This window comes from Prionailurus viverrinus, chromosome A3, assembly GCF_022837055.1.
Source record: "Prionailurus viverrinus isolate Anna chromosome A3, UM_Priviv_1.0, whole genome shotgun sequence".
Taxonomy (NCBI): Eukaryota; Metazoa; Chordata; class Mammalia; order Carnivora; family Felidae; genus Prionailurus; species Prionailurus viverrinus.
The window spans coordinates 22,868,805-22,895,629 of NC_062563.1; the positions used below are offsets into that span (position 1 = coordinate 22,868,805).

The 26,825-nt window shown below is 47.7% G+C and overlaps 1 protein-coding gene across 8 annotated transcripts; it reads right to left on the bottom strand.

Annotated features, from left to right (window-relative positions):
• Positions 1 to 8,347: 8,347 nt before the first annotated feature.
• Positions 8,348 to 23,220, bottom strand: TGIF2 (TGFB induced factor homeobox 2). 8 transcript variants are annotated; one of them, XM_047851731.1, is made up of 3 exons: positions 23,123 to 23,220; positions 19,217 to 19,442; positions 8,348 to 11,097 (listed from the first exon to the last, which is right to left on the bottom strand). In XM_047851731.1, the coding sequence occupies exons 2-3, from the start codon at positions 19,406 to 19,408 to the stop codon at positions 10,576 to 10,578; spliced, it is 714 nt and encodes a 237-aa protein (XP_047707687.1). In that variant the 5' UTR covers positions 19,409 to 19,442; positions 23,123 to 23,220; the 3' UTR covers positions 8,348 to 10,575. The 8 variants fall into 8 exon arrangements, with proteins under 8 accessions (XP_047707687.1, XP_047707683.1, XP_047707682.1 ...); XM_047851727.1 differs by having other exon boundaries at positions 23,093 to 23,219; XM_047851726.1 differs by lacking the exon at positions 23,123 to 23,220 and adding an exon at positions 22,867 to 23,019.
• Positions 23,221 to 26,825: the final 3,605 nt, after the last annotated feature.

Here is a 26,825-nt window from a genome sequence, read left to right on the forward strand (position 1 = left end):
TGCCCCAGGATTTATTCTTAATTTTCCTATATATCAATACATCATTTTTAACTATAGTCATCATGTTGTATATTATATCTCTACTACTTATTTATCTCAACTGGAAACTTGTATCTTTTTTTTTTTTTTTTCAACGTTTATTTATTTTTGGGACAGAGAGAGACAGAGCATGAACGGGGGAGGGGCAGAGAGAGAGGGAGACACAGAATCGGAAACTGGCTCCAGGCTCCGAGCCATCAGCCCAGAGCCTGACGTGGGGCTCGAACTCCTGGACCGCGAGATCGTGACCTGGCTGAAGTCGGACGCTTAACCGACTGCGCCACCCAGGCGCCCCATGGAAACTTGTATCTTTTAACCACCTTCCTCCATTTCTCCCTCTGGTAACCACAAGTCTGAGCTCTTTTTCTGTGAATTTGTTTTTTAATATTCCACATGTAAGTGAGATCATAAAGTGTTTTTCTTCATCTGACTTATTTCACTTAGGATAATACAAAGTCCATACATGTTGTCATAAATAGTCGGACTTGTTCTTTTGTGGATGAATAATATTCCGTGATGTGTATACCGCAACTTCTTTATCCATTCATTCGTTGATGGACACTTAGGTTGTTTCCATGCCTTGGCTATTGTAAATAATGCTGCTATGAATATGAGGGCACAGATATCTTTTTGAGTTAGTGTTTGTATTTCCTTATTTCTTAGTATTGTATATTCCCAGAAGTGGAATTGCTGGATCATATGGTAGTTCTACTTTTAATTTTTTGAGGATCCTTCATACTGTTTTCCATAGTGGCTGCACCAATTTAAATTCCCACCAACAGCAGACAAGGATTCACTTTTCTCCACATCCACATCAGCATTTGTTATCTCTTATCTTTTTTATGATGACCATGAATAAATTATTTTTATCCCAAGGATGGAGGAAGTCACATAAAGGATTTGAACAGGGGCACTTAACTTTTCAGATTGGTATCTCAGCAAGATCGTTCTGGCTGCTATTAGGAGGACAGGATCAGAGTGGGAGACTAGTTTAGACTGTTAAAGTTACTCAGGGGATATGGTAGGGCACTGAAAATGGAGAAAATTGGAATAAAACAGTTAATTCTGTTTTTAAAAATGTTTACTTATTTTTGAGAGACAGAAGAGCATGAGCAGGGGAGGGGCAGATAGAGACAGGGACAAAAGGATCCAAAGTGGGCTCTGTGTTGACAGAAGTCAGCCCAGTGAGGGGCTTGAACTCATGAATCATGAAACCGTGAGCTGAGCCAAAGTCATATGCTTAACCAACAGAGTCACTCAGGCACCCTGTTAACTCTTTTTTAAACGTATTTTTTTTTACTTGCTGTAAAATGTACATAACAAAATGTACCATTCCTAAGTGTATAGTTTGCTGGCACAGTGAAGTACATTTACTTTATTGTGCAGCTGTCACCACCATCCATTTTCAGAACTCTTTCATCTTGCAAAACTGAAAGTTTTGTACCCAGGAAACTGTTAACTCCCCATTCTCTCTTTACCCTGGTCCCCAACGACTCCTCTACTTTCTGTCCCTAAATTTGACTAAGTACTTCTGTAAGATTAGAGTCACACAGTGCCCTTTTCTGATTGGTTTATTTCAGTTAGCATACTGTCTTCAGGATTCATCCATGTTGTAGCATGTGTCAGAATTTCCTTCCTTTTTTCTTTCTTTTTTAAAAAAACTTATTCATTTATTTGCAGGGTGGTGGGGGAGGGCAGAGGGAGGGAGAGAGAGAGAATCCCAAGCAGGCTCCCTGATGTCAGCACAGAGCTGGATGTGGGCTCAATGCGAGATCCCATGAACCTGAGAGATCATGACCTGAGCCAAAATCAAGAGTCTGATGCTCAACTGATTGAGTCACCCAGGCACCCCCAAATTTTCTTCCTTTTTAAGGCTGAATAATAACTGTTACATGTTTGTTAGATGTTCATTGTATATATTGCTAACCTTAAAAATAAAACTGTTACTTATTTTACCAGCAAAAATGAGTTTATTTAGGAATAGCAGAGTATTGCCGTTTGGACATGCAGACTACAGCAAAACCAAAGGCAAGTACAGAAAACAAAGGAGAGAAACTTGCTTTTATAGACTAAAGGAAAGGAAGTTGGGAGGGGCTTTTATAAACAAAAAAGTCTGGTAGAGTAGGTTAAGAGTTTGAAGTATAGTGTTTTTTCATTGGCTGCAAGTTGTAACAGTCTCTCTCCTTGAATGCAAGGTATGTCTCTGTTGGGGTCTGCAGTTGATGAGGACTGATAGGGTGTGAGAGCTCCTCCTGCAGGCCTCCCAGTTCCATTATTTAGTTAGTTACTAATTTTTTAAGTCATCTGTACATTAATTAATTAATTAATTAATTTACTTTTTAAGTAATCTGTACATCTAATGTGGAGCTTGAACTCACAAGCTCCTGAGATCAAACAAGAGTTGCACACCCCACCTATTGAGTCAGCCAAGCGCCCCCCAACTCCACTTTAAATGAGGTTTCCTGGGGTTCCTGGGTGGCTACACCATTTTGCATTTCTACCTACAGTACACAAGAGTTCCAATTTCTCCACGTTCCCGTCCATACTTGTTTTCTGTGTTTTTAGAAAAAAATTTTTTTTAACATTTATTCATATTTTGAGAGACAGAGCGTGAGTGGGGGAGGGGCAGAGAGAGAGGGAGGCACAGAATCTGAAGAAGGCTCCAGGGTCTGAACTGACAGCACAGAGCCCGACGCAGGGCTCAAACTCACAGACCGTGAGATCATGACCTGAGCTGAAGTCAGATGCTTAACTGACTGAGCCACCCAGGTACCCACTGTGTGTGTTTTTTTTAATAATAGTCAACCTAATGGATGTGAAGTGGTATCTCATTGTGATTTTTATTTGCATTTCCCTAATGATTAGTGACGTTGAGCATCTTTTCGTGTGCCCATTTTTGTGTATCTTTGGAAAAATGTCTATTCTAGACCCTTACCTGGTTTTTGAGTCTAGTCATTTATGTTTTTTGTTGTTGAGTTGTAGGAGTTCTTGATATTCTGGATATTAATATATGTATTCTGGATATTAATTCCTTATCCCTTATGTAATTTGCAAATATTTTCTATTTTGTGGGTTGCCTTTTTACTCTGTTGATAGTAGAGTCAATTGATACACAAAAGTTTTTAATTTTGGAGGCACCTGGCTGGCGCAGTGGTAGAGCATGTGACTTTTGATCTTGGAGTCAGGAGTTCAAGCCCTAAGTTGGGTGTGGAGCCCACTCAAAAAAAAAAAAGTCATTGATATTTTGATAGAGATTGTTGTGAATCTGTAGTAGGTAAGTCTTCCAATTCATGAACATGAGATATTTTCCATTTATTTTTATCTTCCTTAATTTCACTCAGCACTGTTTTATAGTTTTCAGTCCATGAGTCTCACTTTGGTTAATTCTTAACTATTTTATTCTTTTTTGATGCTACTATAAGTTGTTTTTTTAATTTCCCTTTTGCATTGTGTATAGAAACACAACTGATTTTTCTTTTTCTTTTTTTTAATAAGAGATTCTTTTTTTTTTAAACGTTTATTTATTTTTGAGACAGAGAGAGACAGAGCATGAACAGGGGAGGGGCAGAGAGAGAGGGAGACACAGAATCTGAAACAGGCTCCAGGCTCTGAGCTGTCAGCACAGAGCCGGACACAGGGCTCGAACTCACGGACCGTGAGATCATGACCTGAGCCGAAGTCGGATGCTTAACCGACCAAGCCACCCAGGCGCCCCCACAACTGATTTTTCTGTGCTGATTTTGTATCCTGCAACTTTGCTGAATCCACTTATTCTTTTTTTATTTTGGAGTCTTTATATATGATTCTCTATATATGATCATATCATCTGCAAAGAGATAACTTTATGTTTTGCAAGAAAAGAGTTAATTCTTTTTATGTCTTATTGTATTATATTTTGAAGCTCTGCTCTTAACTCTGAGATTCATTAAGTTGTGATTACATGGTGGTGATGTCCAGAAAGTTATACTTGGAAGGGTCCTCAGATCCAGTCCAGCCCAGCGTCACACAGCAAGTTAGAGGTTCAATAGGCATCTGAAACCTCATCTGTGTTCCTCTTAGCTTTGTAGGAGCCCACAAAACCACACTAGGAGCTAGCTTGGAGAGCCCTTGCCTAGAGGGTACTTATGGGACTGAGACTTGATCCCTTTTTGCTTTCACCCAAGGTTTCCTTATCTTAGGAAGTGGGGAGTCTGGCTGAATCCCAGTGCATCCATCTGGTTAAAATAAACATCCTGGGTGGTCTAAGATGGAAAAGAACTTGATGAAGAGTCAGATTTGGAAGTGGGAGAGAGATTTGGAAGTAGGACAGATTTTGCCTTTGTGAGGTTGCCTTTTTAAGCACCAGTTAAACACATGATCTCAGCTTTGGGAATGAATATGTCTTCTCAGCTGAATGCCTCTATACCACTACTAGCTGCTTGTAGTAGGGTTTGGAGAGGAAGGTGTGCTCTGAGGGGTAAGATTGAGGGCCCTAGACAGACAGATGGAGTCACAGAAATCAGAAGAGTCCTGCAGGGAAAAAACCACAAGCCGTGGAAAGAGCATCCGTTGTGAAGTACAGGTCTGAGTTTGTATCCACATCTCTTTTTGCCTACAGCAAATGTTTTACTAGTACTTACTGGGTTCTTAGTAGGTGCCAAACATTACTAAACGTTTTACATGTTTCCCTCCAAAAGTTGTCTGGGCTTTTAACCACTATACTGAACTCTTCTCTTTTACGTTTAAAACTTTTCTACAGTAGGGGCACCTAGGTGGCTCAGTTGGTTAAATGACTTTTGCGTTTGGCTCAGGTCCTGATCTCACAGTTGGTGATTTTGAGCCCCACATTGTGCTGTGCATTGAGAGCACAGAGCCTGCTTGGGATTCTCTTTCTCCCTCCCTCTCTGCCTTTCCCTCTGCTTGCACATGCGTTCTCTCTCAAAGTAAATAAACAAACATTAAATTTTTTTTTCTACAGTAAATGTGGATTATTTATGTAATTAAAATGATAATCTCAGGAAGGCTACACTTGACCTTCAGGCTACCATGGACTCCTGGGAGCTGAGGGCAAGTAAAATGGTTTGGTGAGGGGAGGGGTAAACTACTTGGTGTACCCTTCTTCCTCTCATCTTATAACTTTGAAAGATAAGGTGCTGTCTTAACCTAGCAGCTTCCTTGGGATAAGTCAGTGTCCTGATTATAAATGATCAGGTTTCTGAAGCAACAGCATGAGACTCCTGTGGCATAAGTGAAGAGTGCAGATTCCTGGACTCTCTGGGGGTGAGGTCTGGGAATGTGCATTTTTGTAAGCTCTCCTGACACAACGACTGTGATGATCTTCATACATATTAAGGCTTGAGAATTACTTCTCTGGGTACTTTGTTCAAGTTCTGCCACTTTTTTTTCTTTTTTTTTAAAGTAGGCTTCATGTCCAGCATAGAGCCCAACGCAAGGCTTGAACTCACAACCCTGAGATCAACACGTGAGCTGAGATCAAGAGTTGGATGCTTAATCAACTGAGCCACCCAAGCACTTCCAGTTCTGCCACTTAAAAGCTGTGTGGTATGAGGCAAGTTATTTTTACAGTTGTTTTACGCTCAGCCCTGTGCTGAAAGGCCAAATAATAATATACAGTAACAAAAACATATTATCTTGGGGGGTGCCTGACTGGCTCAGTAGGTGGAATGTGCAACTCTTGATCTCAGAGTTGTGAGTTTGAGTCCCACATTGGTTGTAGAGATTACTTAAAAAAATAAGATCTTGGGGCACCTGGGTGGCTCAGTCAGTTAAGCATCTGACTTCAGCTCAGGTCATGATCTCATGGTTCATGAGTTTGAGCCCCACATCAGGCTTTATGCTGTTGACAGCTCAGAGCCTGGAGCCTGTTTCGGATTCTGTGTCTCCCTTTCTTTGCCCCTCCACCACTCACACTCTGTCTCTCTGTCTCTCAAAAATAAACAAACATGGAAAAAAACCCATAAAATCTTTAACCCACTCCCCAAATACGGATTATCCTAGTTCATCCTCCTAAGAGGTAATTATTACTATGCCCGTCTTATTGATGTGGAAACTGAAGTTTGGAATGGTAAATCGAGGCCTATGATCATGACAACTAGTTAGGTGATAGAGCCAGAATTGGAATGCAGGTTTAGATTATAGAGAAGTGCTTTGGAAACCAGTAGCATTGAGAGCAATGATGATTATTTCCACATCCCCGCTGAATTCCAGACCTTATTCTCTACAGCTCCAGTGGCTAACACAGTGAGGTTATAGCACACCAAGGCAGGCTAAGCCCCTCCCCTCTGGAGTTTTCCCATTAGCAGTTTCTAAACTAGAGTGTACTTTAATTTAAAAAAAAAAATTTTTTTTTCAACGTTTTTATTTATTTTTGGGACAGAGAGAGACACAGCACGAACGGGGGAGGGGCAGAGAGAGAGGGAGACACAGAATCGGAAACAGGCTCCAGCCTCCGAGCCATCAGCCCAGAGCCTGATGCGGGGCTCGAACTCACGGACCTCGAGATCGTGACCTGGCTGAAGTCGGACGCTTAACCGACTGCGCCACCCAGGCGCCCCCAAGTGTACTTTAATTTTTGTTATTTTTAGTAGTCTTACCCCCAACACAGGGCTAGAACTCATGACCCCAAGATCAAGAGTCACATGCTCCATTAACTGAGCCAGCCAGGTGTCCCTAGAAATGCAATTATATATTTTTTGAGCTTATTTATTTGAGAGAGAGAGCACACACCCGTGCACATGAACTGGGGAGAGGTAGAGAGGGAGAGATAAAATCCCAAACAGGATTCTCCAGTGTAGAGCCTGACTCGGGCCTTGAACTTAGGAACCATGAGATCATGACCTGAGCCAAAATCAAGAGTTAGATGCTCAACCAGCTGAGCCAATGTGCACCACCTCAGAAATGCATTTTAAAGCTTTTTTCTAAGTGGGACTGTTACAGGAAAGGTAGATGTCTTTAGACAACATTTCTAGCTTCAGAGGAGAGGGGTCCTAGCCGCATTGTCCCTGTCAACTTTCTCTAGTGCTTGCTTACTCCAGGGTGTATCAATTTGAAGCTTGATGTGCAAGACGCTTTTGGTTTCAGTTCTTTGAAAATGGAATACTTTGAAAAGTGTAAGAAGCCATCTCTCCTAAGGCAGTCAAACCATCCACTCCCCCTTTTGGGGGAATATTAACTTTCCAGATGAAAATGAGTATTAAATTTATTTTGAAGAGCCCTTCCAGCATGTTTCTATTCTGCCAAGCCCTAGGGCCAAGTGTCTAGTTTGAGGGACACTGAGAGAAGGAAGTGGAAAACCAGGCTCTTGGATGAATGGATAAACTCAAGCTGGGGCTCTTTAATCTGGGGGTCATGAATGGCGGGGGGCATCATTTCCAAATTTCTAAAGGGGAGTGACCTGTGAGAGATTCAGTAACTCCATCTAGGTCTACTGGAATCAGGAAGAAGCTGATTTAGTTCTTTAGAAGATACTTCTAGTGCTTAGCCCAAACCATGTTAGTTGAATGCCAGCAGGCAGTGAACTGCCCATCACTAGTTCAAATAAAGTCCAGGTAGATGTCAGGGTTACCTTCAAGCAAGACAGACTTGAATTTAGATCCTAGCTGCATTTAATACTGGCTGTATAAATACAGTTCAGGCAAGTAACTTAACCAACCCCCAGTTTCTTTACCTCTGCAAAGGGCATCTCACTTCTTTCACGTGTGTACAAAAATTAAAGCAATAATGAATACTGCAAACACTGTGTAGGCCCGGGCATAAAGCAAGACCCTTTACGGCTTCAGTCCTTGATTTCGCACCATTTGGGCTGCAATTAAGTGTACAGTCATTTCATTATGAAATAAATGAAACCTACAGCTAGCTTAAGCAAAAAAGGGGAATTTAGTGCTTACATAATAGGGAAGTCCAGAGGTGGTACCACTTTCAGACATGACTAGAGCATCTATTTCATCTCTGCCTTTTTGTGTGTGCTGGCATCATACTGCAGTCCTGGGCTTTCCTCACTGGTTGAGGGGGAAGATAAATTTGCTAGCTCCCTAAGTTCCCTCACCACTCACCAACCTCAAAGCCTGACTATCCCAGGGAAGACTGGTTCAGCTTGGGATGCATAGGCTCCCTGCACACCGTGATGAATGGGATATGGAACAGGACTGAAGCCAAGGAAATAAGGACATAGGGCGTACAACACTTACAGGTGGCTACTAGAGGGAGGGGAAAGCAGTAAGGCCTAGTAAGAACTCAGCAATTGCCCTATCTCCAGGCTGCGCCCAGGGTCATGGTGGGTCAATCTGTTTCTGCTTTAAAAAACAAAACAAAAACCAAAAACAAACTTTATTTGACAAAAGACAAAATCAAAAGTTATTTACAGTAGTTTTTTGCTCAAATAATTCAACGGGATAACTGTCTTCTCCAGGTTTATCTCACAACCGAACCAAGCAGAGGCTGCCCCACCCCCAGCCTCCCCATCTTGCACAAGGGGGGAATGCCAACCAGAATTCAGCAGCATGGCTCCCTCACCCCTCACCACCTCTACCGCTCAGTGCACCACCCCAGCCCGACACACTTCCAGGGTCCCTTGCTAAAAGCATCTCCCAACAGTCACACTAGACCTGGGCTCACACACGTGGGTGGGGTAGAAGAAGCTGGGCAAACAGCAACTTCAACTAATTTTGAAGGTGCTATGTTCCTTCTTTCCCAGCTGGGCCTCAGGAGGGTGAGGATCCCTGATCCCCCTGGGACATGCAAGGAGGCAGTGGGGCGGCAAAAGAGAGAGCCTAGGAAACTTGCCCACTCAGAGCAAAGCTCCATCTCCTTAAATAACCAATCCCCATTCCCACAGCAATGGGTAGGCTGAGCTACTGAGAAGTTGGGTAGCCTCCCTGAAAACTTCAGGGATCATCCCAGAAAGGACAGAACACATGTTGCTGCCTTTCTTCTGGCCAGGTCCACCCAAGTCAGTCACTCCCCAGGAATCTCCCCCTTGTGTCTGACTTGGCAACTTCAGGAAACTACAGGCTGGGGGCTCCTGACTGGTCTTTTGGCCCAGTAACAATGTTATTCGGAACAAAAATATTTTGGCTAATAATAACCTAGGATTAGTGTTTCTTAGGATATATAAAAAGATGGGGCATATTGCTGTTGAATGCTGTCAGCAGTGAGACAGCAAAATAAAAAATGGGGAGCAGGGAGAAGAGTAAGACCAACTATGATTTGTTTCACTGTGAAGTTCAGGGCAGAGGCCTCTGCAACTCCAATTTAAAAAAAAGGTGCAACACAAAGACACAGTGAACAGGCTTCATAACTGATTTCCAGCCCCAGCCTCCTTAAAAGGCAGTTCCTCAGCAGCTGGGGGCACCATTCCTTACTTCTTCCAGGAATAGTTTCTTGCCACCATCGTGGGAAAAGCTGCCCACTTGAGTCGGCTACAGGGCTTCCTGACCAGTAGATGGCTCACTTCTCTCCAAGTAGGAGCTACCGGGAGCTTTTGACATTCTGGTCCCACTAATCCAAGTTCTTAAAGGTATTCAAAACTCAGGCTGCAGGGCGAAGCTTTCAAGGATAAAGAAGGGGAAAACATTAAAGAGGAAAAAAAAAAAATCAACAACCAAAAAACCCACTGCCTTGGTCTAGCTTACTTCCCCCATTCCCCAAAATATAGTAAAAAATAAAATAAAAAAAAAATAACCCCCCCCCCCCCAAAAAAAAAACACCTCTCTGGTTTTATCATCCTTCTCTGCTCTGTGCTTAGAAGGTTTGGTCAGATTCTCTGTTGGACCCTCTCTTTATACTTAAGAAGGCTTTATTCCCTTCTGTGCCTGATGCAGAAAAGCCAAAGCCCCAGATTTTTTTTTTTTCTTTTTTTGGTAAATCAAAACAACAATACAACAATGTTTTGGAATTGAGAGTTAGCTGGTCCCCAAAATAAAAATACTCCTTCCTTGTAAAACACCAGTTGCAGTGGTGCATGGTTCTCAGTTCATCAGACTCCATCACGCAACACACTCACTCCCCACACCTGGGCTAACTACTCCATTAATGCAAACCCCAGCAAAAAGGGAAAAATAAACACAAAGTTTAGTGAAAACCTAAACATTCAACTGGAGTCAGTTCTGTTACATCTTCTGGGTTCCTCTTCTCTTTTGTTCACACTTACGAACTTGGAATGTCCACACTTGGCTTAACAAAAAAGAGGCCCAGCTCAGGGGCATAGGTCTGAATGTAGTAGGTTTCCTGTGCCCAGCCTAGGAAAGCAGGCTGGAACAAAGGTGTCCTGGGCATTCTCTGGAGAAGCAGCAGCAGCACCATGCCTGTCTCCGATCTCAATCTCATCACTGAGGAGGCCTGGAGAAATGGCAGTCAGCAGAGAGGTCCCCATCACAGTGCAGTGACACCAGCTGGCATCTCCCTGCTGAAGACCTCTGGACAGAGGAGATGACCCCGATGTTTGGCAGTGATCCAAAGAAAACCCTCTGTATGAAAGGGAACCAAAATGGAAACCCAGGACAGCTGGCTCGAGCCTCGAGCACCCCTTTTGGCAGATGCCTACTTGGGGTTTTCAGAGACTAAGGGAATAGGAGTGTGCAGTAAGGGGGGTGATGGGTCCTGCTGCTTCTGAAGCTCCATCTCAGCAGCCCTCTGTAGCGCCACCTCCACCAGCAGCTGAAAGCTACTGAAGTCCTCCTTGTCCTGCTCTGGGGGTGTGGGCGGTGGTGTGTTGAAGAGTCCACCTGTGGGGCTTCCGGCTTCAGCCCTGGTCAGTAGGGTGAGTGTGTTGCCAGGGCTCACCAGGGGCTTACGAGGCTCCAGCTCTCCTTGTGGGAAGGGGGCTGCTGGCTTTTCCCCCTGGCCTGGGTGGAGTGGCATGGAGCACACAGACAAGGAGAGCACGTTGGTGGGGGCCGGTACAGACACAGCCAGCACCGAGGGGCTGCTGCCACGGGGCAGGGCCACATCTGAGGCCTTACCCCCGCGGCGAGAGATGGTGAATTGGTTGGGGTCTTTGCCATCCTTCCGAAGCATGTCTGGTAGAAGCCGCCGCCGGGCGTTGATGAACCAGTTACATATCTGGAATGCGTAGGAGTCTGTAGTCAGTTCACTCAATCAAAACCAGCTATGAAGCACCTAAGTTCCTGGCCCCAGAAACACAGCAGCCAAACAATAGAGACACAATCCCAGTCCTCAGACACATTTGTGTTAGGAACTGAGAACTGAAGTCATCATACAAGTGAATATAAAATTGCAACTATGATTCAGCCAATGAAGGGAAGGTCCAGTGGAGGGGACAATAATGGGAATACCCGATCTAGCCTTTGGGGACTCAGGATAGAACTGACAGAAGCAGGCAGGGCTTATCCCACTGGCCAGAACACCAGGAGAAACCACTAAAGGGCCTCAAGAGTGGCCTGACCTACATTTCACACTGTAGATCCTTCTCCTGACCCTTGTCTCTTCTTCCAGTTTATCAACAGATATTCACCAAGCAAGCACCAGCTGCTGTAGGGGACAAAGACAGGAACCCTCTCCCCCTTACCTCCTATGTGCTGGGATATTGGGAACTGTGTGGGCTGCAGTAATGCCTAACATTACTGTTTACTGAATGGATCAAAGGCCCAGCTTTCCTTAGGGCTCCCGTACCAGTTTCTACCCCTGCTTATCACCTTTCTCGGCCCATCCCCAGGACAAGCCCCTGGGTACCTTCTTTCTGTGGACTCTATCTGCCTCTACCCAGCCAATCGGACAACCACCTATGACAGGAGCTGGTGCCTGGAGTTGGCATGGCTCCTTGCCCAGCAGGCTGCAGCTGTACCCATTCCACAGGTGCAGGCACCACTAGGCTCCTGGCCCTGTCAGGCTGGGAAAGATCCTGGTCAGGACAGATCCAGAGCCTTGTGGCTTCTCTTTCCTCTCCATTCCAGCCTGATGTGGGGGATTTTCATTCACTTTTCTTCATCTCTATGGTCTTCCCAGTACACGTGAGCACACACAACACCAGTCATCAGTGACACTGGCTGACCTGAATGCTCTATAGCTGCAGGGGAGCCCCAGAGAGAGGTAAGGCTGAACGGCTGGGCGCGGCAAAGGAAAGGAACAAGCACCTTTGATACCAAGTATCATGCCAGCCATCTCACTTGTGTTACTTTTTTTTTTTTTTTTTAACGTTTATTTATTATTGAGAGACAGAGTGTGAGCAGGGGAGGGGCAGAGAGAGGGGGAGACACAGAATCTGAAGTAGGCTCCAGGCTCCGAGCTGTCAGCACAGAGCCCGATGTAGGGCTCGAACTCACAAACTGCGAGATCGTGACCTGAGCCGAAGTCGGACGCTTAACTGACTGAGCCACCCAGGTGCCCCTCACTTGTGTTATGTTTAATCTGCGTACAAGCCTGGAAGGCAGTGAGCAGTGTCCCTAAAGTACTAAAAAGGGAACCAAACTCTTGAAAGACAAAGAATTTGCCCAAAGTCACACAGGCTCCAAGTGTAGAGCCAGGTCTCCTGGCTTTAGGGCCCCTACTGCTGCTCTTACCGTGCTTTGCTGTGCCTTACCAAACAGAACAGATAACTGAATAATGATGATCATAATCCTAAAACCAATCAGGTGCTGTTCTGAACATTTCTCATCTAATTACTCATTTATTCTATAGCTTATGAGACAGATTCTGTGATGATCACTTTATTTGAACCAGTGAACAGAGGCCCTGATCAGAGAGGGCTTCAGTAACTTGCTCAAGGTCACCAGTTTGAAGGCTGGACTCTGTTTCAAGCAATCCCCACTGCCAGGTGAAGAGACCGAAACCTTCTCTGCTTGCTCAGATGCTACCATTTCTGCATCCTGCAGCTGCCTTCCCTGCTACCTGTGCTACCAGAGGATACTGAGCCTGCTCACCTTAGCTCTCCATGTGGGGGAGATGGTCAGGTCACAGTGACCTGGGTCAAGTGAAGTAGGGATGAGCATTTCTGTTGAGAAAGCAGTCTTGGGGAGGGGAGCTTAGGCGTTTACTAGCAGCTGTGTGGGCACCTAGCCCCTAGCTGCGCCTCCCATTTTGGCTTAGAATTCTGGGAAAAGAACAGCAGGGAAACACCCCCCGCCCCCACATATACTTTTCCACATGCTCACCCTGGTCCACAGAAAACTTGGCAGCATACTGTCTGTTTTGTCTTCTCATCCGATAGAAATGCACAGCTGAGGGGGGCCAGGCAAGGGCAGGACGCCTGAGTGCACCACTAGTGCCAGCTGTGAGGGTAGGCTATCAGGATTCTCTGTAGCCCCTTCCAGCTGCCCAACCCATGCCCAAGTCAGGAAAAGAGTGTATTTGGCTTGCCCCCACTCAAGGTCCTTGGGGAGTTGGTAGGGAGAATGCCAAGGTGAATTCTGTCATTGATATGGCACAACACAGGCTGGGTGCCTGAAAGCCTCTCTCTACTATAAAACAGGGCCCCTATCTGAAAGCCTGCTGTCCTGCCAGTATTTTTTTTTTTTTTTTTATCAGTGGCTGGGATGAAGAATGTGGGAGGAATCACTGTGGCAAATGGGAGTTGAGGGGGGGAGCACCAGGAAGCTGATGAAGGCCATGAGGATCAGAGGAGGGCCTTTGAAGAAGGCAACACAAGTGCTTTAATTTTAATGTCTTTTCAACTGTGAAAGAAACAAAAGGGAGTAAGTGAAGGGCATGGAAAAGACCTTCCCTAAACATCACTGTACCTTCAACGTGTGTTGTGACCACCCATACCCAGGTGTTCTTAAAGTCATGTGGCTATGAGAATCCCCTTGAGGGGGACTTAAAAAAGTAACTATCTTGGGGTGCCTGGCTCACTCAGCTGGAAGAGTATGCGACTCTTATCTCCTGGTTGTGAGTTTGAGCCCCACGTTAGGTGTGGAGATTATTTTAAAAAACAAACAAAACAAAAAACACTATCTCTCATCTGCTCTATAGATCCAGTGATGGTGGCAGGATCAGGAATGTGTTATTTTTATTTCTTTTAATGTTTATCTTTGACAGAAAGAGAGTGAGAGAGCGCGCGAGCGTGGGGGAGGGGCAGAGAGAGGACTCAAACCCACGAACCATGAGATCATGACCCGAGACAAAGTCTGCCGCTTAACTGACCTAGCCACCCAGGTGCCCCAGGAATGTGTATTTTTAAACAAGCTCCCCCAAGTTCTGCTTCCCCGGGCTCAGGAACCAATGGTTTAACCTCCCCCCTCCCTCACCCTCCCTCCAGCTTTGGGAAAGGCTTCTCTTAGGAAGCTGCATTTGAATGGAGACTTCAAGGAATGGGGAGCTCAGATGACCCCACATTGGTGTCTTTTTTTTTTTTATACCAATTACATTGGGAGTTATTAGTTACACTGAATTCTTAGTTCACTAAATATTGTCTTCCCTCCCCACAGGACCCTACCCAAGGGCAGGGATAGTGCCTGTTCTACCAGTTTCCAGCACACAGGACTACCCCATCAGTAGTAGAGTGAAAGAGTGGGGCCTGAGCCCCCTCTGCCAGGTTACCCTTCCCTCCCCAATAGGCAAACGGCCCCTGAGAACAGTCAGAAACCACAGCAATAAAGTGGGCTTATAGGGTGTCACAGGGACCAGTGAAAACCCTTCAAAAATGACTTTTTTTTTTTGGTCTTACCCTCCCAACTGCCTAGCCCCAGGCCAGTACCAGCAAACCAGTTAGTTAAATGACTCATTGACTTGCTAATGAGATTGCTCCTGGGCCAGTTAAAGGAGACAATCAAAAGAGCTGTCCCCAGGGAGAGAGAAAACAAGCTTGGCAAAATGCTGATGCTTGTTGAAGCCAGGTGATTGGTACCAGGAGTGCATTAAAATATTCTCTTTTGTGGATATTTGCAAATGTTCTTAATAAACAGCAAAATTTTTAAAATTAAATATAGGAAAAAGAGATGCCTCCAGGGACTTAAGGCAATTTTTCCCAATTGAGGGGCCCCTACATTTCCTTACTTTTGAGGTCCTGCCTGTTGACATTTCCAGGACTTCTTCATTTTCCATCAATTCAACAATTATTTACTGAGCACCTACCAGATACCAGGCATTGAGCTAAACACTTGGGATCCAGTGTTAAGTAAGACTTGGCCTCTGGAGTTTGGTGTGTTCTAAAAAGCAGTTATAGTTCATTGTCCAAATGCTGACCCAGTCCTGGTACTGTGGGAGCACACATCTCCTTTGAGGGTTGGGGGTCTCCCTGGTCAGTAGTGGGAACAAAGTGGTCTGGGGTACTGATCAGTGTGGCATGAATATGGGGGGAAGGGATGAGGCCCACTCTGCAGACAGGGTCAAGTAATATTGTCATTAGGTTGGTAAGACTCATTGAAGGGTTTTAAATAGAGTGACAAGTGGTATAGGAAAGCCGTATTATAGAAATATTTAAGGGGTGAATGTTTAGGATTTGGTGATTGACCAAATGAGCTGAGAAAGGGCAGTTAAGGGGAACCCCTTAGAAAGAGCAGGAGCCAGCTTGGAGAAGCTTTCCAATCGAGAAATCCGAGGTGCCTGTAAGACTACCAACCAGAGGTGTATGGATAGGGGCCATTTGGGATTCATGGTATAGTTTCCACCAAGGGCCACATGGTCCCCACTGCTCCTTAACTCTCAGCATGACTCTAGAGCAGGGAGGCCACCAATGGAACCTTTCCCACCAGAACACGCCAGGATCCAGGTGCCCTTCCTCAGAAGTTTCCAAAAGCAAATCCTTGCCCCAGACCTATATTTCTCTAAATGGGATCAGGGATATATCCTCCAGGGATCCACTAGTTCTCACAAAAAGGTTTAACTTTATGTTTCCATTCCGATCTCGAGTAGGAGCACCATGGCCTCTGGTAATCCAGACTTGCTCAACTCCAGAGTCTGTGCCTTTTTCATACTACACCACCACAGCCCAGTCAGCCAAACACCATCCCCACCTACCGTTTTACATTAATGCAGTTAATAGAGTCTCATTGGTTTGATATTTATTTACTTTGGAAAACTGGTTATTTTACAATTTATAGGAGCAAAAGCAAGAAGTTTTTTTTTTTAACCCAGTTTTATGTTTGTATGTGCTTAAACGATAATGATAATAAAAATGTTTCAAGTCAACATGACAGGAGGAAGCAGGTCCATGAAAAATAACTTCTTTAAAAGAAACTGGTACATTACTCAGATATAAGAAACAGTGACCCTGACAAAAAGCAATTTCAATACAGTATGATGTGTGGTTTGACAGCACAGGTATGAGGTGTACCAGGAATACACAGCAGGGGCCTCAAAGCCAGGCAAAGAATGCTTTCATGAGGAAATGCTTAAATGGAGTGTGTCAGTTCAGAAAAGTCAGGAAGAAGCCACAGGAGAAGGCCCAGAGGCACAGAGGTCCGAAGGTTCACAGGCCTCGGAGAAAGGAAGGACTGAGAGATGAGGCTGATGAGCTCTTGAGTTTAGACTCTATCCAGAGGACAATGGGATCCATGGAGTGTATGGCATAATCAGATTTATACTTGTGTGTTCAAGAGAATGGGCTGAGGGGAACATTTCTCTACTTGTTAGATAAGATGCTGTCCATTTCATGAACCGATCAGTAAACCCAATTCATGGGGTGCCTGGGTAGCTCAGTCAGTTAAGCATCAGACTTTGGCTCAGGTCATGATCTCACTGTTTCATGAGTTCAAGCCCACCTCGGAGTCTGTGCTGACAACGTGGAGCCTCCTTGAGATTCTCCCTCTCTCTCTGCCTCTCCCCTGCTCAAGCTGTCTCTGTCTCTCTGAAAAATAAATAAACTTAAAAAAAAAAAAGAGAGAGAGAGAGGTGAGAATGGACTGAGGGAAAAAGGCTGGAGGCAGAAGACCAACAAAGAGCCTATCTAAGTAATCCTGGTTCTCAGGTTCCAGCCTTTGGCCTGTGTTGTTCTACATCCCGTAGTTCAAGTCCACTTCTTCTGGGAGGCCTTTTGAAGCTCCAGACTGGCTTAGAAGCCCTGCCTGGGTCTCTGCTGCCTTTGTCCCAGCAGTGATCACTTTTTGCAAACACCAATGGCTAGGTCTTCCCTCAATTTCCCATCCTAGACTAGATATTCCTTGAAGGTAGGGATGTGTCTGGTTCCTTTCTGAGATCTCAACTGTAGTTGGGAGTGCTCAGTGGTATACTATGAAATACTAGGCACTGCTACTAGACATGTGGGGTCAGTCCAAGACCTATGATCTAGGAGAGATGAGGAGAAGAGCAGAAATACCCACTCTGTGCTCACTTCACAGTGAGCCTTGAATTCGTCTTCTCCGTTCCTCCCCCTTATGTGCTATGAAAGTGCCAACAATCATCTCCCTTTCTCAGTTGAGGAAATGAGGCTCAGGAAAAGGCAGTGGACCTGGCCAACGTCCAGGCTTCCTCTTGTGGAGAAGATGGGATCTGAGTCAGGGTCTGTAATTCTAGAGCCTTTCTTGCAGACAGACTCCCATTAACCACTATCCAGAAAGTATAAAGTCAGGTGACAGGAGTTCTAAGGGCTGAATACTCACCATGAGGCATCATGGAGGAGGGATGGGAGCTGGGAAGAGATGGGAGGTTCAGAGTAGAGTCAGGGAAGGAGGGAGAGACAGCATCGTAGATTGAAGTAATAGGCTAGGAAAAGACAGAGGTAGAACAGGTGGCAGAGGGGCTTAGGGTGAGGCTTAGCTGGCTCATGACGGAAGCACTGGGGTCCAGTGGGGTAGGGGGTGGGCCTTCGTTAGGCTGAGGGACTGCTCTGTGTCTCTCAGGTAGGTGAGAGCGAAGCTGGAAGCAAAGTAGTGGTAGTCCAGGGTGTCCTGCCTCAGCACTTTGAAAACAGAACCACACCTACATATCAGCAGTTGGGGCAGTTCAAAGGAGATAATACCTTGCACTCTGACAAAAAGTAGATAACACAATTTTCAGATATGCTCTTGTGCAAGGTTTACAAAGCACTTACCTTGTTTCTCTCTCCTTTTTAAAGTTTATATATTTATTTTGACAGAGACAGTGCGAGTGGGGGAGGGGCAGAGAGAGAGAGAGAGAGAGGATGAGAGAGAGAGAATCCTAAGCAGGCTCCGCACTGTAAGCTGGGAGCCTGATTCGGGGCTTGAACTCAAGGAAACTGTGGGATCATGACCTGAACCAAAACCAAGAGTCAGACACTTAACTGACTAAGCCACCAGGTGCCCCTATTTTCTTTCTTTCTTCTTTTTTTTTTTTTTTAAAGATTTTATTTAAAAATATTTTTTTAATGTTCGTTTATTTTTGAGACACACACACACACACACACACAGTGCAAGCAGGGGAGGTGCAGAGAGGGAGACACAGAATCCAAAGCAGGCTCTAGGCTCTGAGCCGTCAGTGCAAAGCCCAACATGGGCCTCCAACCCATGAACTGTGAGATCATGACCTGAGCCGAAGTTGGATGCTTAACTGACTGAGCCAACTAGGTGCCTCAAGATTTTGGGGGCACTCTCTCCCTCTCTCTCTGCCCTACCCCTGCTTGTGCTGTTTCTCTTTCTCTCTCTCTCAAAAATAAACGTTAACAAAAATTTTTTAAAAATTTATTTTTAAGTAATCTCTATACCCAACCTGGGGCTCGAACTCACAACCCCAAGATCAAGAGTCGCACATTCCACTGGCTGAGCCAGCCAGTCAGCACTTTCACATCCAATTCTGAATCTGCTCCTTATTAACAATTCAGGCAGGGGAAGATTCTAATCCCCACTTTACAGATGAGAGCAATCAAGATGTCTACAGCTCCTATGTAGCAGAACTGGGTTTTGAGCCCAGAACCTCTGAATTCTCTGCCCTTTCCTTGACCGTGATCCCAACTCATTTTTTAACCACACTGCAGACCACTAGCTGCCTTTCTATAACCAAGTCACTATCCAAACACTGCTCTGGGGCTGGAGGCCAAATCCCAAACACTCAATGCCTTCTAGCCTTCCCATGGCCTTCATTGTTAATGACATCAAGACTTTAATAATGACGCCTTGCCTCTTCAGAACTCTCCAAAACTGGTATCTAGCTCAAGGACTTCATGTCATTGTCTTCCCATGAAGCAGGGAGAGTCGGGGGGGGGGGGGGGGGGGGGGGGGAGGGGGGGGGAGGGGGAGCGGGAGGGAGGTAGTTCCTCATGGGGTCACAAAGTGCATTAGTGACAGGGCTTAGACAGGACTAGAACCCAGGTCTCCCGCTGCTTGCTTCTTACCTGCAGCACTGACAGGTTGGTCTGTCCAGAAAGGCTCAGCTTCTCCTGTTCTGAGGGGTAGGCGTTGTAGCGATGCAAGTACAGCCAGTCCCGGAGGATCTTCACCGACTCTTTGGGCAGGTTCCCTCTGCGCTTCCTCTTGCCTGCCAGGGAGAGGAGGCCTTCATCCTCACCCAGATCACTGTCTGACATGGTGTCTAGGGGCTAGGCTGGACCTTGGGCAAGCCTGGAACAAGTGACAAAGGGGATGGGGACATTATTACCACACATTGCCTCTCACCCTTTCCCTGTCCCCAAACACATCATTATTAGAACTTGGGACACCAGAAATGGGGGAATAGCAAATCAAAGTCTCAGGCTATACTATGGCCTGGGCAACCTAGAAGGGATGAGTCCAAGATGCCTCCATTTCACGGGGCCAGTAGATGACTACTGAAATAAATGGCAGCTTATTAATAAGCAGTACTGGACTAGAAATAATTATAGCTACCACTAGAGTCTGTTTTCCATGCTCTGTACTGAGCACTTCACACTTATTATCTCATTCAATCCTCACAAAGCCCTTGTTAAGAGAGATACTACTATTATTGTTATTTTATAAGTAAGATAACCAAGGCCCAGAGAGAAAGCCCTTAACTTAAACAGGTACCATGAGATCCAGTAATTTCATTCCTAGGCACCTTCCAAAGAGAAATGAAAAACTTATGTTCACACAAAGCCTTCAACAGAAATGTTTACAGCAACGTTACTCGTAATAGCCAGAAGGTGGAAACAACCCAAGTGTCCATCGACAGAGGAATGGATAAGCAAAAATGTAGTCCATCCACACAGTGGAATATTATTTGGCCACAAAAAGTTGCTAAGTCCTGATCCACATTACAGTGTGGATGAGCCTTGAAAATATGCTAAGTGAAAGAAGCAAGTCACAAAGAACACATATGATTCCAACTTAATGAAATATTTAGAAGAGTCTGGACGGGAAGAGAAGGATGATAGCTAAAGGGGTATGGAGTTTCTTTTTAAGGTGATAAAAATGTTCTACAATTGACTGTGGTGGTAGCTACATAGTTGTGAATATACTAAACCATTACTTGTTTGCTTTAAATGGGTAAGTTGTATGGTATGGGAGTTACATCTCAAGAAAACTGTTATGAAAAAAAAAAATTACAACTCCAGGATATGGTATGGAAATATGGTTTGGACCAAGGTTTGCCACCATCACCAACCAACTCCTCTCAAACCTCCAAAGTCTATACCATCTTGCTGCCCAGGTCTGGAAAGTTTATTAATCACCATGTCCCTACAGCAATCCACATAACATTTACTGCACCTACTGTGTACCATGCAGAGAAGAGTGTTGAGTCATCCCTATTGGTTGTCTCAGACATTCTCCTTTGTCATCTAAGCCCCTGGCTTGGTCCATGAATCAACTCCTCAAAAATTCAGATAAATGAGCAAGGCTGGGCTCTGGTTTTCCCATCTTGGCTATGTGACCTTGGCAAGTGTGCTCTCCTCTCTGGGCTTGAGCCCCCTCTTCACCTGTCGAAGGAAGGTGTTTCCCTAGACAACCCAACTCAGTTGCTCATCCCCCTGACAAACTTCTTGTTCACACACGCAAAAGAGATTTACATTTTAAAACCAAAAGTTCCAGGGCAAGCTAATGCCACAATCTGGAGGCTCCTCCCTCCTCAGCCTTTTAACAGCTACCCAGCAGGCTGGGCCAACAGACTCTGGCATCTCCCAGGTTTTGTTTCCTCGACTTGGGCCAGAGCCCAGATATCTGGGCTGGCTAGGCCAGGCTTTCGAGGGAAGGGTCTACCCTCCCAGCCAGGCCACCTGGAGGTGAGACAGGCATTGGTTAGAGGTGCCACTCCTCAGAGAACACCAAGAGCAGGCTGCTTTCTGAAGTCAAGTTTCTGAGGTCTAGCTGGCTAGGGCAGCTGGGATCTGGGCTCGGGGATGCAGCTCTGGCAAGCTATGAGAAGTTTACTCAGGGTTATCTGTACAAATTCCACCCTGGCTACCAGCCAAGTCCCAGTCTGCAGGGTTCCCGAAGTGGCCCACGGAGATGACCCTTCAGTCTACACAGACCTCTCTCCACTGGTGTCCTGCACCCCAGTTTACAATCCCGGAGGTTCCAACATACACCGCCCCCCACCCCCAACGAGACAGACACACACACCCTCACCACCAGGCAACCTTCTTAACAGCGCTGAGATAACAGGCACCAAACCATCGCTGAGCTCCTAGAACCACCATGATTTTCACCGACAAACACAGCACCCACATAGTTTACTGAATCCCACGTCCAGCACGAACAACTGGTACCCACGACACAGCCCAATTCCTGGATACATGCCTACCCACAAACTCCAACCGACCCGCCCACCCACGAACTCTGGGGAAACTCCAAACGTCATCACACCAGCGATCAATTCTTACCCCAACTGGCCTGTGGCAGCACCCTCACGACACGACACCGGGTGCACCCTCCTACACACTCCACGACGCCGACCTGCGGCCACTCCCGCACGAACTTTCTGACAACTCCCACAGCTCGCCCCGACACTCCCCCGGCCGCGCACTCAAGCTGCATTCCCAGCAGTTCACACAAAGCGCGCAGCCTCCCCCGCGGCCCAGACCTAGTCGGAGCACATGGCTCCCGGGGCGGCGGGGAATCGGCCTGCGCTAGGGGCGCCTGCACCCCTCAGCCCCCTACCCCGCGCCAGACTCGGCACCCCCGCTTCCCCTCGGACCCGAAATGTGGTGGGGCGGGGGCTCTGGAAGAAAGAAAACTCACGTGTCTGTCCCGGGGCAGGAAAAAGTTTGGTTCCCACCCCCTTCCCCCGCCGCTCGGCGCTGGCTGACTCTTCGGGGCGCGGGGATGGCCGAGCCTGCGCGCTCGGCTTTGTGCTCCGAACTCGGCCCGGAGGGGGAGGGGAGGGGGCTGGGCTCCCACCTCCGCACCGCCCCCCCCCAGCCCTGCGCCCAGACTCCATGTTGGCCGCCCCCTGCCCGGGAGACTGCGCGCTTCCCCAGCGGGAGGCTCGGCTCACGCTCGGCTGGCCCGAGGGTCCGGACGCACACAAACTTTCTTCGGGTCGCCGGCCCCACGCGCCTTGCTTCCTTGGCCCGTCTGGGAGTGACAGATGCCTCCGAGACAGACTTTCCTTTGTTCCAGGAAAGGGGAACTCGCGCGGGCTCCCCAGCCCCCCAGCCCCGGGCCCTTCCCGCTGCCCCCACCCGCAGCTGTCACTCTCGACGGCCCCCACCTCGGCTCGGCCGCGGCGGGGGGTGGGGGGGCACTGCCGGCGGTTAGCAACGTGCACTTTTTAAACCAAACAAACCCGCCCCCCGCGCGCTCACCCCGGCCCGGGGCAGGGGCGGCCCTCTCACAGGCTGGGATCGTAAGGAGCTGGGCCCCCCAGAAGGGCCCCGAGAGCTTCCAACCGGGGGGAATGGGACAGTTCCCCCCACCGGCCCCCGCTCGCACCCCGCAGTCGGGGCTCACAAACACCCGAGCTCACACACCCACACTCTCACGCGCCAGGACGACGCCCCCTCCCCCGCCCGGCGGAGAAAAAGAAACTTTCCAAGTTGTCCGCGCGTTCCCCGCCCGCCTCTGTCTCCCTCCTGCGCCCCGCACTGACTTTTCGGAGCGGCTTTTCCGTCCACGCGGCCCCGGGCTTGGTCCCGGGCGTCCTGGCAGGGGGCGGGGGGCGCCGGGAGAGCGCGCCGCGTACCTGCCGGGCCTGACACTCGGCCTGACAGCTCGCGGCTGGAAAGCACCTCGCGGCCTGACGTCAGATCCCCTCTCCTCCCCCCCCTCCGCGCTTTCCTCGCCCTCCCCCACCCGCCGGGAGGGAGAAAACAAACTTTGTGCGGAGCGCGGCGAGCTACGCCCACCTCCCGCGGGGCGGGCTGTCGGCGGCCAGGGGCTTCGTCCCGCCCACCGCTCCCGGAGGGGGCGGGGCCGGGAGGGCACCTTCTTCCTGCGCCCACCCCCACCCTCAGGAATGCCACATGGCCTCTGAGGAGGAGTGGTGGGAACCCTGCCTGCGGAGAGTCCGCTTGGGGGCAGGAAGTGGCCCGTTCCTCCTTTCGTAGAGCGTTTCCGGAGCGCCTACTGTGTGCTCGGCGCGGGGAGTGCGGGCCGTTACGGAGCGGAGAAGTCATGCAAAACCTGACGCGTGTGGGAACGCTCCCTCCGCCACATCTCCCGCCGGCGGTGGAATTGTTCCCATTGCACCGAGAGGAAACTGAGGCCCGGTTAGTCCGGGGATTTCCTCCTAGCTGGTGAGGACCTGGCTCTGAATGCGACGCCTCTTCTGCCCTCAGTGGCCGGTAGAGTCGGGTAGAAGGCTGCCTGGGACACAACCCCAAAGCACGTAGCTCCTGGGTCTAGGACACGAGTGGCGGCCAGAGGTAAAAACAGCGCTTAAGGAGTGTTTGTAACACAGCGTTGGCGAGCGAGACCCCTGGTGTGTACCATCCCGTCTAATCCTTGGGTTATGGGGTTGGTCCTGTTAACGAATCCGCTCCTGGTTTACCCATGAGCTGCAGAGGCCTCTAGACTTGGCTTCTTGTCACACAGTCAGCTAGTGTCATTCAGCCCAGGAGGGTCGGACAGCGGAGCCCAGCCCTTTGCCCACTGAGGCAGACCACCTGACTGGAAACCCCCAGCACTCCTCGCTGGTTTCTCTTTCCTCTGTCCACCACTCCCAACCCAGCGTGTTCCTTTTGGTATTCTCCAGCGGCGCCAGCACTCTTCTCTGCGCTTTGCTGTGTACCACAAAGTGAAATGCCTGTTGACCGGACCCCCTTGGCTTTCCCACCAGACTTTGTATCCCCCAGAGCGAGGCAGCACGGAGTCAACCTAAATCTGGGCAAGGCCTTTTCTGGGCCTCTGGGTCCTCATCTGGTCCCAGATATCTAGGACACTTGAGCAGCCTTGTAATGGCTTTTGGTCCTAATTAAACTTTAGCAGAGAAGAAATCCGAAAACAAAAATCAAGTTTTTCCCTAATAGGCCTTAAGCCAGTCCGAATGCTGATAAAATGTGGAGGCTCACCTGGTTTCCCCACTGAAGCCAGACTTTCCTGCAAACTCTTAGAACCTAGTTGGCCACACTGCCCTCCTCACAGCAGCACTGAAAATGTGGGTGCCACCACCCGATGCTCACCATTTCACAGATGGGGAGACAGAGGCCCCAAATGATTTCTTGGGGGAAATGGTGCTCTGCCTCTGAGGGAAGGGAGGCTTGGGAGTCTTGGGTAAAGGTGAAGCAACTGGGCCCTGGTCATTAGGCTCAAAGACACAGGAGCCTATGGGGCAGGAATGTTCAGAAGAGGGGGCCTGGAAGGGGAAATGGGTGCAGCCAGGTGAGCCCGGAGGAGGGACTCTGTCCCCAGCACTCAGTGCCAGGGATTGCGGTCCAGTGTGTGAGGGCCAGACTGCCCATTTGGGGAAAGCCACTGGGACCTGGGCTACAGCCCAAAGACCTTCTTGCAAATTCTGCCAGTGGCAGCCCCCCGGGACCGTTGCTTCCCAAGGCTTGTGCTAGGGGAGGTGCACTGGGACAAGTAGAAGGCAGCAGTTCCTTCCTCCTGCAACAGGGCCACCTGGAAACTGGATAATGAAGCAGCTTGAGGAGCCCCTCCCCAGACTTCCTGGAGGCAGAGGGGAAGGGCTGGGAGGTAAAAGGAGGCTGGTTGTGTTTCACGATGGCATCTTGTAAACAGATTTCCCCAGGTGAAGCCTAAATACCAGTGGAATTTGAGAATTACCACATGTTTTTCAACTAGTACCAGAATTTAAGATGCATACATCTTCTAAGCCAGTAAGCGAATTTCCAGGAATCTATCTTGAGAAATAATCCCAGAACAAAGATAAATGCTTATATGAGATTATTCTTTGCAGCAGTGTTCATTCTGGTGGAAGACTCCAAACAACTACATGCCCTTCACCAGGAGCTGACTGCTTCACAGCAACTCTGGGATGTTGTAATGGGGTAAGTCTGTGCACACTAACCTAGGGGATGGCCAAGGGGATGGGGGATGTATGTGTTATGACAGTTTGCAGTATCCCAGCAAGAAGGGACTTTGGATATACTTGGTAACTTTTATGGGAAAGCCTTTAATAACTGGGCAGTTATTCTTATGTCATTTTCCTCTTCAGTTTTGCTACCCTCTCTCCCCTTTTCACATATGAAAAAAACTGGGTCCCTGAGAGAAGAAGGGACTTGCCTGATAATGAAGCTGGAGTCCTGACTCCTGGGACAGATCTGGGGTGGGGTCTGGATGGGAAGGACAGGTAGGTTTGGCATCAGTGCCTGTGCTCCCCTGGTTGCCTCCAGTGGGCCATTTTAGGAAGAGCTCCAGGAACTCAAGACCCCTCAGGCCAGAAAAGGGACTGGATAGGTTACATAAAGCAACTGCTGCTATACTGGAAAACCCAAATGAGAGACTGCTGTCGATGGGGCTTCCTGTTCATTATACCTATTTCTAGTGAACTTGGTTATCACATAGGTTCAAATGAATGTCCTGTAAGTCCACATTGTCCTTTATGCCTGGGGTTGAAGGAAGTGGGGAAAGGGACCAGTTTTCACCTGGAGTCAAAGGGAGTCAAGGCTAGATCTGGCAGCATAAAGGAGATGCGGTTCTGTGGGGTGGAGGGAAAGAATCCCGAAAAGGCCAGGGTCAGTGAGTAATTCAGGAAACAGTGGAATTGGTCAGCTGGTAGGGCCTTGAAGGCCAAGGGGCACAGAATTTAGATTTGGCATTGTGGGCAATAGGGAGCCCTGCAGGTTCCTGAGACTGGCTGAGAAGAGATAGGAAGTGATTGGAGGTAGGGTGGTCAGGTGAAGCAGCTCTGAGTAATTGAGGCCAAATTGGTGGAGACCTGTCTCTGAGGGCTAGGAGATTTGTTGCTCTCATGTGAGGTTCAGCAACTCTTCATCTAATTTGGGCTTCAGCTTACCAGCATCTTCCTTTTTAAAAAGCCTTGTATTTTTTTTTTTTTTTTTTTTTTGTATTTTGTTGATCAACCACGATTTGCATAGCTTTCTCCTAGTTTTGGGTATTCATTCACCTAATTTTTGAGTGCTAACTGCTTGACAGGCTGTGTGCTTAAAGCTGGGGAACCCACTGCCTAGGCTGTCAGGAAAGGTTTGGGCAACAGTGCCGGCTAGTAGAAAGGGTATGGGGTTTGGGATTTGGAGCTACCAGTCAGGTGATGTAGGCATATCATCCATACCCTGTGAGCCTCAGTTTTCCCTTCTGTGGAATCATGCAGCTTTGGTGAGGCTCAGAGAAAATAATGGTTGGGAAAGCCCTTTGTGAATTACTTTCAGTGCGTATAGAAGAGCAGATACCATTATCAGTGTCTTAGCTCTGTCTCTAGTGGCTGCGTGGCATTTGACAATCTGAGTTCCAGCTTCTTCATCTGAGAAATGAGAGGGTTGGACATGACAATCCTAAAGGTCTCTGCCTTCTTTGGCATTCTCCCATATATGGTTTAAATGATTTTTGAAAGCAACATATATATAAATGCTTGTTTGCCCACAACTCTTTTATTTTCATCTTTTTTTTTTTTAAGTTTATTTTTTTATT